We start from the raw sequence: 12,137 nt of genomic DNA on the forward strand, positions 1-12,137 counted from the left end.
TTTCTATAATGCAATGGCAATTTTCTGGATGGTGTTTTTTTTCTCTACGAAGACAGAAAGTTCGTGAAATATCAGCATTTAATTGATTTTTTTTTTGGGGTGTTGCAAAGCTCGCTGCTTCCTCCTCTGCCTTCTTGTTGTATTTCCCCATATTGTCAAGTGTTCCATTAACTCTTGAGTTTGTTTTTATGCCCCCTCGACCAACTGGTCATCCACGCTGACCACTTCTTTTCATTCGCACTGGTAATTTTCTTGGGAGGCCTGATGATAAAAACAGAAGCAGCTGCTTTATCCACACTTGGAAAAAATAAACAAAAAAAACACTGTCTGAAACTCTGTCGAGAGATTCTTGAAACAGTGGTTGTTGTGAGATAGCCAATGAGAGCCCAGTATAGAATAGAGAGCTTCTAGATTGAGAATCAATGCATCCGCGACAATATTTTCCAAATAAAATAACGGATAACGAATGCATGTACTTTTTGGGGGTTTTCGTAACTTGGATATTTTTCTTATCTTAGGCACTCATTTAAGTTTCGTAACCTGGAAATTTAGCACCTAGAGGCATTCGTAAATAGAGGTATGACTGTATTGTGTGTGTTTGTGTGGCCTGATTAAATGTCTGACCCCTGGCTTAAAAAAGTCTCACAGTCCAGCCCTGGTTTCAACCTAGGTTGGTCTGCGTGAACGGAAAACTTTACATATTGCACAGTGTGGTTGAGAAAAATGAAAACATATTTAATTTGTTTTTAAAAGCCAAAATATGTCAGCACACACAACACAGCATTGAACATGGCACACATTTTCATTAATATTCGGCATTCCATTTTCCTGAGGGAGCACAAGAGCATGTGGGATGCTACTGTATGTGTGCTGCTTTCATGTAAAATGGAAGACAACCTTTTTTTGTCAAATGCGGATACGTTGGATTTTCTCAGCTTAGCAGCGGGTCACTGTCGTTGGCGTTTTCGGGCACGTCCTTTTGCGTTTCACCATGTTCTCCTTCAACTTCATCCCCTGCTGCCGTCTCTTCTTCGGCTATGTCCACTCCCATCGCGTAAACCACACTGGAAAGAAGAAATATTTTAACTGAATGGCTGACAGCAGTTAAACGGTGGTTTCAAAGTTTGGGCTGTGTATGTAGGACTGGTTTCAGCTAGCCAGCGTTGGATTGAAATGTTTTAAAACCCTCTTTTCAGTCACAAATGTTTGAAAGGTTTCATTAGCACTTTTGAACCCAAGCCTGAGTGGCTTTGGTTAGGCTACCACTTGTGTAGGACTTGAGCCCACTCAGCACAACACTGGACAAACACACTTTGTGTTTTGATAAGGTTGAGCAACATTCCACTCAAATAGAATGCTCAGACATTTTTCAGCAAGCAGTTCTATTGTAGATTTGTGCATGAATCACCACTTTTAAAGTTAAGGTCAAAGTACATCTATTAGTTGAATTTAGGTTCATTAGGGGCATCAAACTTGCAGATCTTAAAGGAGGCCCGTTGACAGTATTTTTCGGCCCCCTATATAACACCACAGTAGTATCAGTATTTGTGCAGTGTGTATGTTGACATTATTCATTTAAAATATTTCATTTTGAAATCAAAAAATAAGTATTCGTACCTCTACTTACGAAATTAATTGGTTCCAAGGCTTTTTTCGTAACTTGAAAATTTCGTTAGTAGAGGTGTACTTTATATGTAAATTCTCTAATTCGTTCCACGGTCCTCACAACTACCAACTAACCCCTTTAAAATTGGTCAAAGTGTCCCAATTTTTGTATGAAATATGTGAGGAAATGAGCGAAAATTATAAGGAAATGATTTATTAAGGTCTTAAAATAAATAAAGCATATGAAAATGTGTCCTGCGTTGCTGAAATATCTCCCTGCGCTGCCTTTTTAGACTTAATACCCGTGTTTGCCCGCCAGATGGCGGCAAGAGTCCGTTCTACAAGGGCCGAAAGCCGTCCACTTTGTAGTGACTTTTAGACTTTTACGTGTGCCCTATGTGTGTGTGGGGGGGGGGGGAATTATACGCCACGTTGCATTTGTAGTTTTTAATTGCTTAATAAGGGGAATTCAAAATAAAATAACGGATAAGGAAATGCATTTACTTTTTGGGTGATCTCGTAATTTGGATCTTTTTCGTAAAAATCTGAAACTTTCGTACCTAGAGGCATTCGTAAGTAGGGGTATAACTAGTAATAATGCAAACAATTCTAAATACTGACACAATAAGTGTATTTTGCGCTGGAGATTTTATATTTAGTTATATTTGTGTGTGTTTCTTTAAATATCTTAAGGTCTATTGTGGCTTAAACGAATATAACTGTTTGGCAGAACTACATTAGCAACATTGGACTCACCTTGACCCAGAACAGAGTGATAAATTGAGACTCCTTTGTACTGTAAAATAAATATTTTGGGCCAATGTCACCAGCTAACTCACTCACCCCAAAAGTACGGTCGGTATGGCGCAGAGCCCGGCCCCCAGCAGAAAGATTAAACCGGGGTACCAGACCACCGTGGTAGCGTACAAGATATTGAAGACAGCCACCGACACGTTAGCCGTCAGGACATCCGTGAAGGAAAGCAAGGCGAACAAGGCACCTGCATCAAAAAAACTTTTAAAATTTCAAGAAAAACAGAAGAATCTCGCTGGCAGGCGCTCGCTCACCCTGTTCTGACTTGGAGATGATTTTTGACATCATAGATCGCAGCACAGAGAAGGGCATGATGGACAGGAGCATGGGAACCCTCGCTTAGCACACAGAAAATAAAAAACAGCATTCAAAACAAGATAATTCATTTGGTGACACATCAAATTTACTCATTCTCTTCATGGCATGCGTGTGCTCAGAGACAACATTGTAAGAAAAATTAATTGAAGATAATATGCTGGCAGTAGTGGTTGCTAGAATTTTACCATTGAAGTGGCAGGAAAACCTTAAATGCATGTAAAAGTTGCATTGTGCTTTGCAAACTGAGAATTTTACGGTAATCTTGGGAGAAAATAATAATAAAATAATGTATTTAAATGGTGACTGAATGCATACCTGTCAACCTCTGCCGATAACTGCCCTTATAAATGATTATGATTCCCCTTACAAGCCCCCAAAAAACCTTACAAACACCGTACGACTCGTACGGTGTTTGTAAGTTTTTTTGGGGGTTTGTAAGGGGAATCATAATCATTTATAAGGGCAGTTATCGGCAGAGGTTGACAGGTATGTGAATGCACTCAGTGGGCTTGAAAACCAGTTTAATCCTTTAGAATTCGATAGAGTAGCAAAGAAAAATTTGGCTAAGTTATTGTCACAGTAGGCAGTACGCTTGAATGCCACGGGATTAAATCCCCAATGGAGAGCAGTGAAATCACCATCACAATTTACATCTAGATCTCTTCACAATAGTTTGTTGTTAATTTGATGGTTTTCTCTTTTGCCTTTTCACAGGACGATTCTGGCAACCACAACTGGCAGTATTTTATTGTGAATTTTTCTTTTAATTGTTTTATACAGTCTAGAGCAGGGGTGGGGAACTTTTTTGACAAAGAGAGACATAAACCATTCATATTTTAAAATGTTATTCCTTGAGAGCCATACTGACAATTTAAAAGTACAAATACATACGTGCCTTTAAAAAAAATTAATTTCACTGTTTTTAAAGTCCAAAAAGTCTGAATTCTTTTGACAACATTGTTACGCTGTTGCCAATAAAAGAATATAAATGAGAGTATGCAATGACAAAGGTCTAATAAAAAAAATATGATTTAAGTGACACTACAGGTGGTGTCAACGCCACAGTGCCGACGTGACGCTCCTATTGGTGCGTCTGGGACTCAGTTCTTTTACCAGCAATTTCCATATTTTAATTCACAGGTTAGCGAAGAGCCATATGCACCCATCAAAAGAGCTACATGTGTCTCCCGAGCCATAGGTTCCCTACCCCTGGTGTAGAGCAACCAGTAGAGTGGACATTTTTTCAGAGTCTTGAATGAAGCTGACAAGCTTTGGTAATGCGTGAGGGAGCTTACCTAGAAGCATCATCAGCGTGGTTTTTGAAAAGGCTACCATAACCAATCCAGTGGCCAAGGAGAGGATGCCCAGCAGCACAATGAGCAGCTGAGGAGTCCCACAGTAAGTCAATCCGGCCACGCCGAAAAAGCTGAACAGGAATATAGTAGTGGAAAGCGCAGCGCCATAGCCGATGAGAATCTCAGTCCAGCACAGCGGCTCGTTCAGCTCGTATAGAGTCAACAAGGAGAAGCTCCCCACGTAGGTGAAGGAAAAACTGGTGAAGATCAACAGCAGGAGGGCCAGCAGGATACGCCGCTCGGCGCCAGTCCGGATGAACATGCCGTAGACGGCGGAGAACATCGCCGCCACTGCCGAGCACCGGGCCGGGTCAGTGTCGGCTGGCCGTACCACCGTCTCCTCCAGCAAGAAGATGGCGTACAGCAACACCAGGACTTGGCAGGCGGCTGAGGTCAAGAAGGGCCCGTTGAAACCTGCGGCTCTCAGGAAGTATCCCGTGGACAGCGCGGCCACGCCAGAAAGCAGCCCGATCATCATGTCCAGGCCGGCGATGCGTAGCGTCATCCTTCGCCCACCGCCGCCGCTAAGGTCAGCCACGTACGCAAAGCAGCCACCCAGGAAGGTGCCCAGCCCGCCAAAAAGGGCAGACAAGAGCGAGGCACCCACCAGCAGGTAGACGTTGAGCTGCAGGTAGGACACCAGCAGCAAAGACAGTGTGTACAGCAGCGTGCCTACTAGTGGCAGGATGATGGCCACCTTGCGCCCAGCACGGTCGCTGTACGCCACCAGCAGGAGGGTGACTAACAAGGAGGGCACCGCCGAAAGGATCTGAGAGTACAGAGAGAACAGCGAGGCCTGCTCCTGCACTTGCTGCAAATGCCACAAAAAGATGCAAATGTTTTTGTATTAAGAACATTGTCATGATAGTGAACAAGGATGTGTTATGCTTAAAATAATTAGAATTGAAGATTTTTGTGTATGACTTTATTTTTTGAGGCACAAAGACTTTAGAATGCTAACTGGTGGGCTGTACTAACACCGATTCATGCTGGGTGGACTACATTTCTAGGATTTGTAAGTACCGTATTTACTCGCATATAAGCCGCTTTTGTCAGACAAAAAATTATGACTGAATCGAGGGAATGGCTTATATGCGGATAAAAACACCACATGCAAAAAAACTGCAAGTTGACGGCGGCGTGACACAATGACGTCATGACAAAATGATGCAAGCGAATGCGGCCGATACTTTCATTTATTTCAAAATTGAGAAGATAAACAGATAAAACGCTAAACCAAATTAATTTTGATGTCTATGAATGAAATTCAAGAAAAAATGTATGTATCTTACATAAAATGTGAAAAAACTCACGTTCCTGTCACTGCTTGCTTAGGGCACAGCCATCTTACCTCGGTCCTGGGCAGCAATCTTACTTAGGGCGCTGCCCTCTAAACCTAGTTAAACGTGCTCTGACTAGCCAGACACGAGGAGCCTTGATTTGGAAATTAAAAAAAAATCCACTTTGATTTTTTTCCGTTGTATTTCTTATCTGAAAGTGACAACTACTGGAGAAATATGAACCATCGAAAGAATTGAGATATTTTGACATTAGAAGCAATAAGGCTGCCACAACATCTTAAACTTCTGGTAAGAAAATTGTAATTTCTGTAATTAGAAAGCATCAGGTTCTCATCAAAATAGACTTATTTCTTTTTTCAAATTGAATAATTTGATACTTTGCATTTACAAAGACAGGCATATTAACTTGTGATATATGGTTACGTTTTTTCCTTCAAAAGTAACACATTTGTACTCCCTATTAAAACCATGAATATGGAAGTGAAAATTGAGAATCAGGGGGGCGACTTATACGCGAGAAATTCTAAAATTAAAGAAATTCAAGCCATTTTTCAGGGTCCGGCTTATACGGGTGGGTGGCTTATATGCAAGTAAATACGGTATGCTATATTTTTAAAATCCAAGAGTACAGATGATTGACCACTAGACATAAGTGGCACTTGATCAACCCTAGAGGGTCTTCCTGAAATAAGTGGCGATATACATTAGTTTTGTCTGTTCCCTCCAGTGCCAGGTTCCTTTTTTATCCTGTGTTGGCAGATTAGGTCTCCATTTCCACCAGGTCTTGTCTACCATTCCCATTGTCAACCAATCAACTTCTCATTTTCAGTTTGTTCTGCTTTCTTTCAGCTTCTGTTTACTATTATCACTGTAACTACACACTGTGTTCTTGGTCTTTTCTTTTAATAGTGAGTTTGCCCACAAGTTTTTTTGTACTCTTATTCCAGTATTTAGCCTTTTGGGGCACTATTGTCAAATAAACCTTTCTTGAGTTTCTTTTCTTTCCTCCCTGTACAGTAATCCCTCGAATATCACGGCTTCAACCTTCGCGGCTTCACTACATCGTGGATTTTTTTCTGGGGGGATTTTTTTTTTAAAGTTCATAAAAATTGGAAAATCCACGCTGAAACTTGTAAGTGGAAGCCACTCCCCTGTCTTTCGCTTGCTACTAGGACTCAGCACTGAAGAAACAAAAAAAACGGTAGTTATAATAGGGGTGATGTCTGGCCATGTCTGGTCTACATTATTATAAACTGACACAGAAGTTGGGTTTGGAACTACTGAACTAAAACTTCTTGTTCTTCCTCCGTATGCCCGTTGATTTAGGCAAAGCAGAAGTGAAAACTAGCAGAGTGGCAATTAATTTATGCACACCTGACAAAACGACTAATAATAGACTCGTGGCTCATGTTTGAATAAAACCAACAGTTTTAAGTGCAGCACATTGCAAACACACTTCTACCCCTGACTTTTCTTGAAACTAACAACTCACCTGGAAGTAGAAGGTGTGGTTTTCGGGATCACTGGAGTTAGCAGCGGTGCACGTGGACACGTTGTCTGAGATGGGGTAGGTAGTGTTGGCCAGCTGCTGCCACAGACGCCGATACACATACTGCTGCACCAGTGGATACGTCAAATATGTGGAAAAGGCGTACAAGGCCACCACGGGCTCCACCAGGTAAAGACCCTTCATCATGGGCCCGATTTATTTGTCTACCCAAAAGAATAAGGTGCAAAAAGGTTGAAAAGCAGCAGAAATAAGCATACAGAACTTTCATAGACTGCTGGTAAAGTCAAATCCTCTTAAACACGTGATGGGGGGACACTTCATTTTGGTCTGCTGATCTATAGTCAGCATGTCATTATAGATGCTTTAGAAATATTTAAAACCTAAATTGTTTTGTATCGCTAATTCAATATTTTTAGGTACGCTTAGTCGTATGATATGTCTTGAAATAGACTCTCAGTTGATGATGTTGTTTTTATTTCACCAAAATACATTTGTTCATGTCATAAGAAAACTGTAAAGAATTGTATTTGAACGTTTTTGGCAAATGTTGTCATGGGGGTGCTGGAGGCAATGCCAGCCAACTTTGGGGATGAGGCGGGGGACACCATGAACTGGTGGCCATCCAATCGCATGACACAACGAGATGGACAACCTTTCACACGCACACCTATGGTCATCAGCCTACTCTGCATGTCTTTGGAATGTGGGAGGAAACCGGAGTACCCGGAGAAAAAACATGCAGGCCCCGGGAGGACATTAAAAACTCCACACAGGTGGACCAACCTGGATTCGAACCCAGGACCTCAGAACTGTGAGGCCGACGCGCTAACCCATCATCCACCAGGCTAAATATTTAACTTCACATTTCCTATAATAAATATGATTAATCCTCCTTCTCTGCCCTAAATGTTTTCATGTCAAAATGTGTTTTTTGGTACGTAGTGAAAAGCACCCCCCCCGCTCCCAAACTACAACAATGCAAAATAAAAACTGCGTAATTTGGCTCGTGCATATGATGAATGTATCTAAAAAATGAAATTAAATTAAATTTTATGAACAGATTACTGATCAATACTTCCTGTTTTAATGATGAATATGTACAATTCAATAAACCAATATGTTCCCCCAAACCAAAATGTATAATTTTAGAACAAGTCTTATGACTTCTTTATACATACATAATACAATAATAATACAAGTTCTCATTGAATCCAGTCACTTGCCTGAACGGAGAAATACTTCCACTTCTGTCTCAAGATGAACACAATGCTAAAAACACAAAACATATATTGTACAAAATGCAGACAACTTCTTACCCGTCGAACTCAAAGTCACATGCATTTTGGATCTACGATCTGAAACAGGTTTTATCTTTTAACACGGTCAGAGACCGTCTTGTTGTGAAACATCTAAGCTCCGCCCACCTACAATTTCGATTGGACGACCTGCCTATCCGTTGCCATTCGCTAGTTTAGAACGTAAATGATGAAATTAGTGAATTGAGAACACATTCAGGTTACACGGCATAAGAAAACTCTATATTTGCATTACATATTGAAGAACACGGATCACATCTTTCTGATCAAATACGAAAAGCCGGTCATTCTCTAACTGTAATTGGACAGTCTGCCTCCAAAGGCCGCTGTCATTGGTTGGTAGTAGTCGGTTTTTGTTAAACGAGTTCAAACAAGGAAATTTCTATATTTTTTGTATTTGAAATATTATTCTTTTTATCATTTATTAGGGCGCGTTTAAGAGTTACATTTGAGAGCGCTTCTGAAATGCTTTGAATTGTGCTTTAAAACCAAATAAATCCCGCCCACCTTAATATCCGATTGGACGGGCCACCGCCAAAAGCCTTCTATCATTGGCTAAAATATACTGTCGTATGTAGTATATACAAATGAGTTGGACGAATACATGTTTGACATTCCCCTTTTGAGAATGAGACGTTGTTTTATACTACACTATATTACAGTATTTTGATATTTTATCGGACAATTTGAGGTTGTTTATTGTGGTTATTGTGTTTTGCTACGCCCGGTGACGCTAGGAGTTAGTCTATTCTCGTTCTTGGAATGTACCATTGTGGCATCGCAATGGGAAGGATTTTGTTGTGACAGCGGAGTCGCAACCCGGCGGTGAATTTCGGTAAAAGCTTTATTTTGCTGTACCTGTTGTGTTTATAATTATTGCTTTGCATTGACACACATTGAAGTAGCATCATGACTATGTTGGGCCCTGTTTTCTTATTTACACTTATCGCCCAGTCAGATTATTTGATGAGATAAATGCCGGTTTGACGCAGCCGTGCACATTACAATGTGTACTCCGAGATTAGGGCTAGCGAGCTAAAGCTACTTTAGCTCAAATCATCCACCTTTTGCCAAATTTAAATATGATGTATGTTTTAAAAACAAAGACTATAGAGTTGACGGCTACAAAATGCTCAAGTGGACACTGGCTTTTTGTTCAAGTATTGGTGGTTTTTAATAAAAGTCGTGACTGTCCGTGTGCGTCCACCGGCCTCTTGTGCCCTTAATTCTGTTCCTAGCCGCTAATCTTGGCGGAACATTGCTCTTAAACATTAACATTTATCCTCATAATTTGGAAACCGACGCGAAGGGTGTGCCGAATTAGAATTTCGAAATCACCTTCCATTCGCAATGACGAAATCAATCGGATGGTAAAAGCAGAAATTGCATCATGGTGCGCTAGTGTGGTGCACCTCTGCCTCGCAGGTTCGAAACAGGCTTTCCACCTCTTGTAGTATAGAATTTGCATGTTGTCTACATTCCAACTGCATGCGGGTCATCTTTGTTGTAGACTTGGATTCATACTTATGGAAACAAATTGTTGCTTAGATTGGTGATGCAGTGGTTCTTTCACCTGTCTTGGGTGCAGACAGTGTATAGAATGGATTCCCACATGTTGTAGATGTGATTGTGAGTGCAAATGGTTGTCAGTCTCTGTTTGTCCTATGGCTGACTGGTGACCAGTGTAGGGTGTAGTCTGCCTTTCGCCAAAGTCAGCTGGGATAGATAGAGAGCCCCACAGCCCTGATAAGGATAATCAGTGTTGAAAATGAATGAATGTTTACATATTTGGAATGCCTTTCTTCCCAATGTAAGTTTGAGGTCTTTCTTATATCCCAGGTATAAGTCATTGAATCCTGTATCCACAATGGCCTTCAGCAAAGGTTATCGCATCTACCACAAGTTGGACCCGCCTCCATACAGTGTCATCGTGGAGACAAGATCCCGGGAAGAATGTCTCATGTTTGAATCTGGGGCTGTCGCAGTCCTCTGTAAGGAGTCCCCCTTTAATGTCGTGCTGTTTTACAGGAGCGCAAGTCTCACCTTTTGCTCTTCTTTCTGTTTTAGCGGCTGCTGAGAAGGAGGCCATTAAAAACACATACTCTAAAATTGTGGATGCTTATGGGGTCCTGGGTGTTCTGCGCCTGAACTTGGGTCAGCCACGTTTCCCAAATAGTGTCACGTAAATATATGTGCAATAGTCCAATTCCCATTTAGAGCCAATCTTGTATTCTGCATGACTTTGAAGACATTACAACAGTGGTCTCCAAACTATTCCACAAAGGGCCGCGGTAGGTGCAGGTTTTCATTCCAAAACAGAAAGAGGACACTTTTTCACCAATCTGGTGTCCTACAAGTGCAATCAATGGATTGCAGTCAGGTGCTTCTTGTTTTCTGCAGAAATCTCATTGGTCAAAGTGTCTGTGCTGGATCGGTTGGAACACAAACCTGCACCCACAGTGGCCCTTGAGGGCCGGTTTGGGGACCACTGCATTATAACAAGGGGAAAATCTTAGTACACAAATAGTCATACTGTGATATTTGTAATTCTGTATTATGAAGTTGTCACGTCATTTATAAAAAACGTTTTAGACTCATTGGATGGGCAGAAAAGTGTGTACGTGGAGTTTTCAAAGGGGTCCCCCTGTTTGCGTACGACAGGCGACTCCATGCTCCACAGCCTGGTGGTGGTGACGGGGTGCAGCTCAGTGGGGAAGGTGCAGGAGTCAGAGGTGTTCCGGGTGACGCAAACAGACTTTGTGTCGCTGAAGAATGACCCTGGCGACGAGGAGCGGATCGGCGAGGTGCGCAAGGTGCTCAACTCGGGCCACTTCTATTTCGCCTGGTCAGCCTCAGGTGTGAGCATGGACCTCAGCCTCAATGCGCGTCGACGCATCCTAGAGGACACCACAGACAACCGTTTCTTCTGGTAGGAACTCCCACCCACTGTATCAATTATGCGCCAAGAAAACCCATGTTATTTTATTTTTTTAGGAATCAGTCCCTGCACCTCCACCTGAAGCATTACGGTGTCAACTGCGATGACTGGCTGCTGAGACTGATGTGCGGTGGTGTGGAGATCCGCACCATCTATGCCGGACACAAGCAGGCCAAGGCTTGCATCTTCTCCCGCCTAAGCTCGGAGCGGGCTGGCACCCGCTTCAACGTGCGTGGCGCCAATGATGATGGCCAGGTGGCCAATTTTGTGGAGACCGAGCAGGTGAGTGGCAATCGCCTGTGAATTGGATTGCTTAGAATAGCAGTCGTCTCTCTGCTTTTGTGTTACCTTTTTCGTGTCCTGCCAAAGTACAAACTTTGTTTGCTTGATAGTTATCTATTTACTGCAGAAGGGCTGACTTTTTTTCACTTAACATGGTGCATTATGTTTATCTGCATGTTCTTTTCCTAATTACATCTTCATGGAGTGATAATTAGTAATCTGACCAGTGATGAGAAGTAACTTGTACTGACATTTAAAGTTTTGCATTTTTCGGACAATAAGTCACACCGGATCATGTCGCACTAACCAAAAGATGCGCAATGAAGAGGAAAACAATATATTTAAGTTGCACTGGAGTAAAAGTCCCTTTTTTAGAATTTTTTTTTTTTTTATCAGAGGCCAAGAGAAAACATTATACATTAAAGTAATATTACTAAAATGGAGAAGAACCGGGTAATTAATTATGTTAACATAATCTATGAACAATTATTTAGATGAATAGCCTCTATAGCAGACCTGGGCAATCCAGTCCTCGAGGGTCACTGTGGGTGCAGGTTTTTTTTCCAACTGATCCAACTCAGACAGTTTAACCCACATGTGTCATACCATTCCGCCGAGGGCCGCAGTAGGTCCTGGTCTTTGTTCCAACCGTTCCAGTGCCGACATTTTAACAAATCAGGTGTCTTCTAAAATAAGTAG

General features: G+C 41.8%; 2 protein-coding genes across 9 annotated transcripts in view; one reads left to right on the forward strand and one right to left on the reverse strand.

The window, feature by feature from the left end:
• On the reverse strand, positions 1 to 12,102 carry LOC144068017 (lysosomal proton-coupled steroid conjugate and bile acid symporter SLC46A3). 4 transcript variants are annotated; one of them, XM_077592194.1, is made up of 7 exons: positions 8,126 to 8,322; positions 6,885 to 7,105; positions 4,032 to 4,902; positions 2,673 to 2,756; positions 2,449 to 2,605; positions 898 to 1,064; positions 1 to 261 (listed from the first exon to the last, which is right to left on the reverse strand). In XM_077592194.1, the coding sequence occupies exons 2-6, from the start codon at positions 7,086 to 7,088 to the stop codon at positions 932 to 934; spliced, it is 1,449 nt and encodes a 482-aa protein (XP_077448320.1). In that variant the 5' UTR covers positions 7,089 to 7,105; positions 8,126 to 8,322; the 3' UTR covers positions 1 to 261; positions 898 to 931. The 4 variants fall into 4 exon arrangements, with proteins under 4 accessions (XP_077448320.1, XP_077448319.1, XP_077448317.1 ...); XM_077592193.1 differs by lacking the exon at positions 8,126 to 8,322 and adding an exon at positions 11,955 to 12,102 and having other exon boundaries at positions 1 to 1,064; XM_077592191.1 differs by having other exon boundaries at positions 1 to 1,064; positions 8,219 to 8,338.
• synj1 (synaptojanin 1) overlaps positions 8,810 to 12,137 on the forward strand; it is a 23,927-nt gene continuing 20,599 nt past the window's right edge. For all 5 annotated transcript variants that reach the window (XM_077592175.1, XM_077592178.1, XM_077592177.1 and 2 more), the window contains exons 1-5: positions 8,810 to 9,053; positions 10,058 to 10,209; positions 10,286 to 10,372; positions 10,880 to 11,147; positions 11,213 to 11,438. In XM_077592175.1, coding sequence (XP_077448301.1) covers positions 10,086 to 10,209; positions 10,286 to 10,372; positions 10,880 to 11,147; positions 11,213 to 11,438 — 705 coding nt within the window. In that variant the 5' untranslated portion in view covers positions 8,810 to 9,053; positions 10,058 to 10,085. The remainder of the gene's footprint in view (positions 9,054 to 10,057; positions 10,210 to 10,285; positions 10,373 to 10,879; positions 11,148 to 11,212; positions 11,439 to 12,137) is intronic.

The sequence above is a fragment of the Stigmatopora argus genome, chromosome 22 (genome assembly GCF_051989625.1).
Source record: "Stigmatopora argus isolate UIUO_Sarg chromosome 22, RoL_Sarg_1.0, whole genome shotgun sequence".
NCBI classification, from domain to species: Eukaryota; Metazoa; Chordata; class Actinopteri; order Syngnathiformes; family Syngnathidae; genus Stigmatopora; species Stigmatopora argus.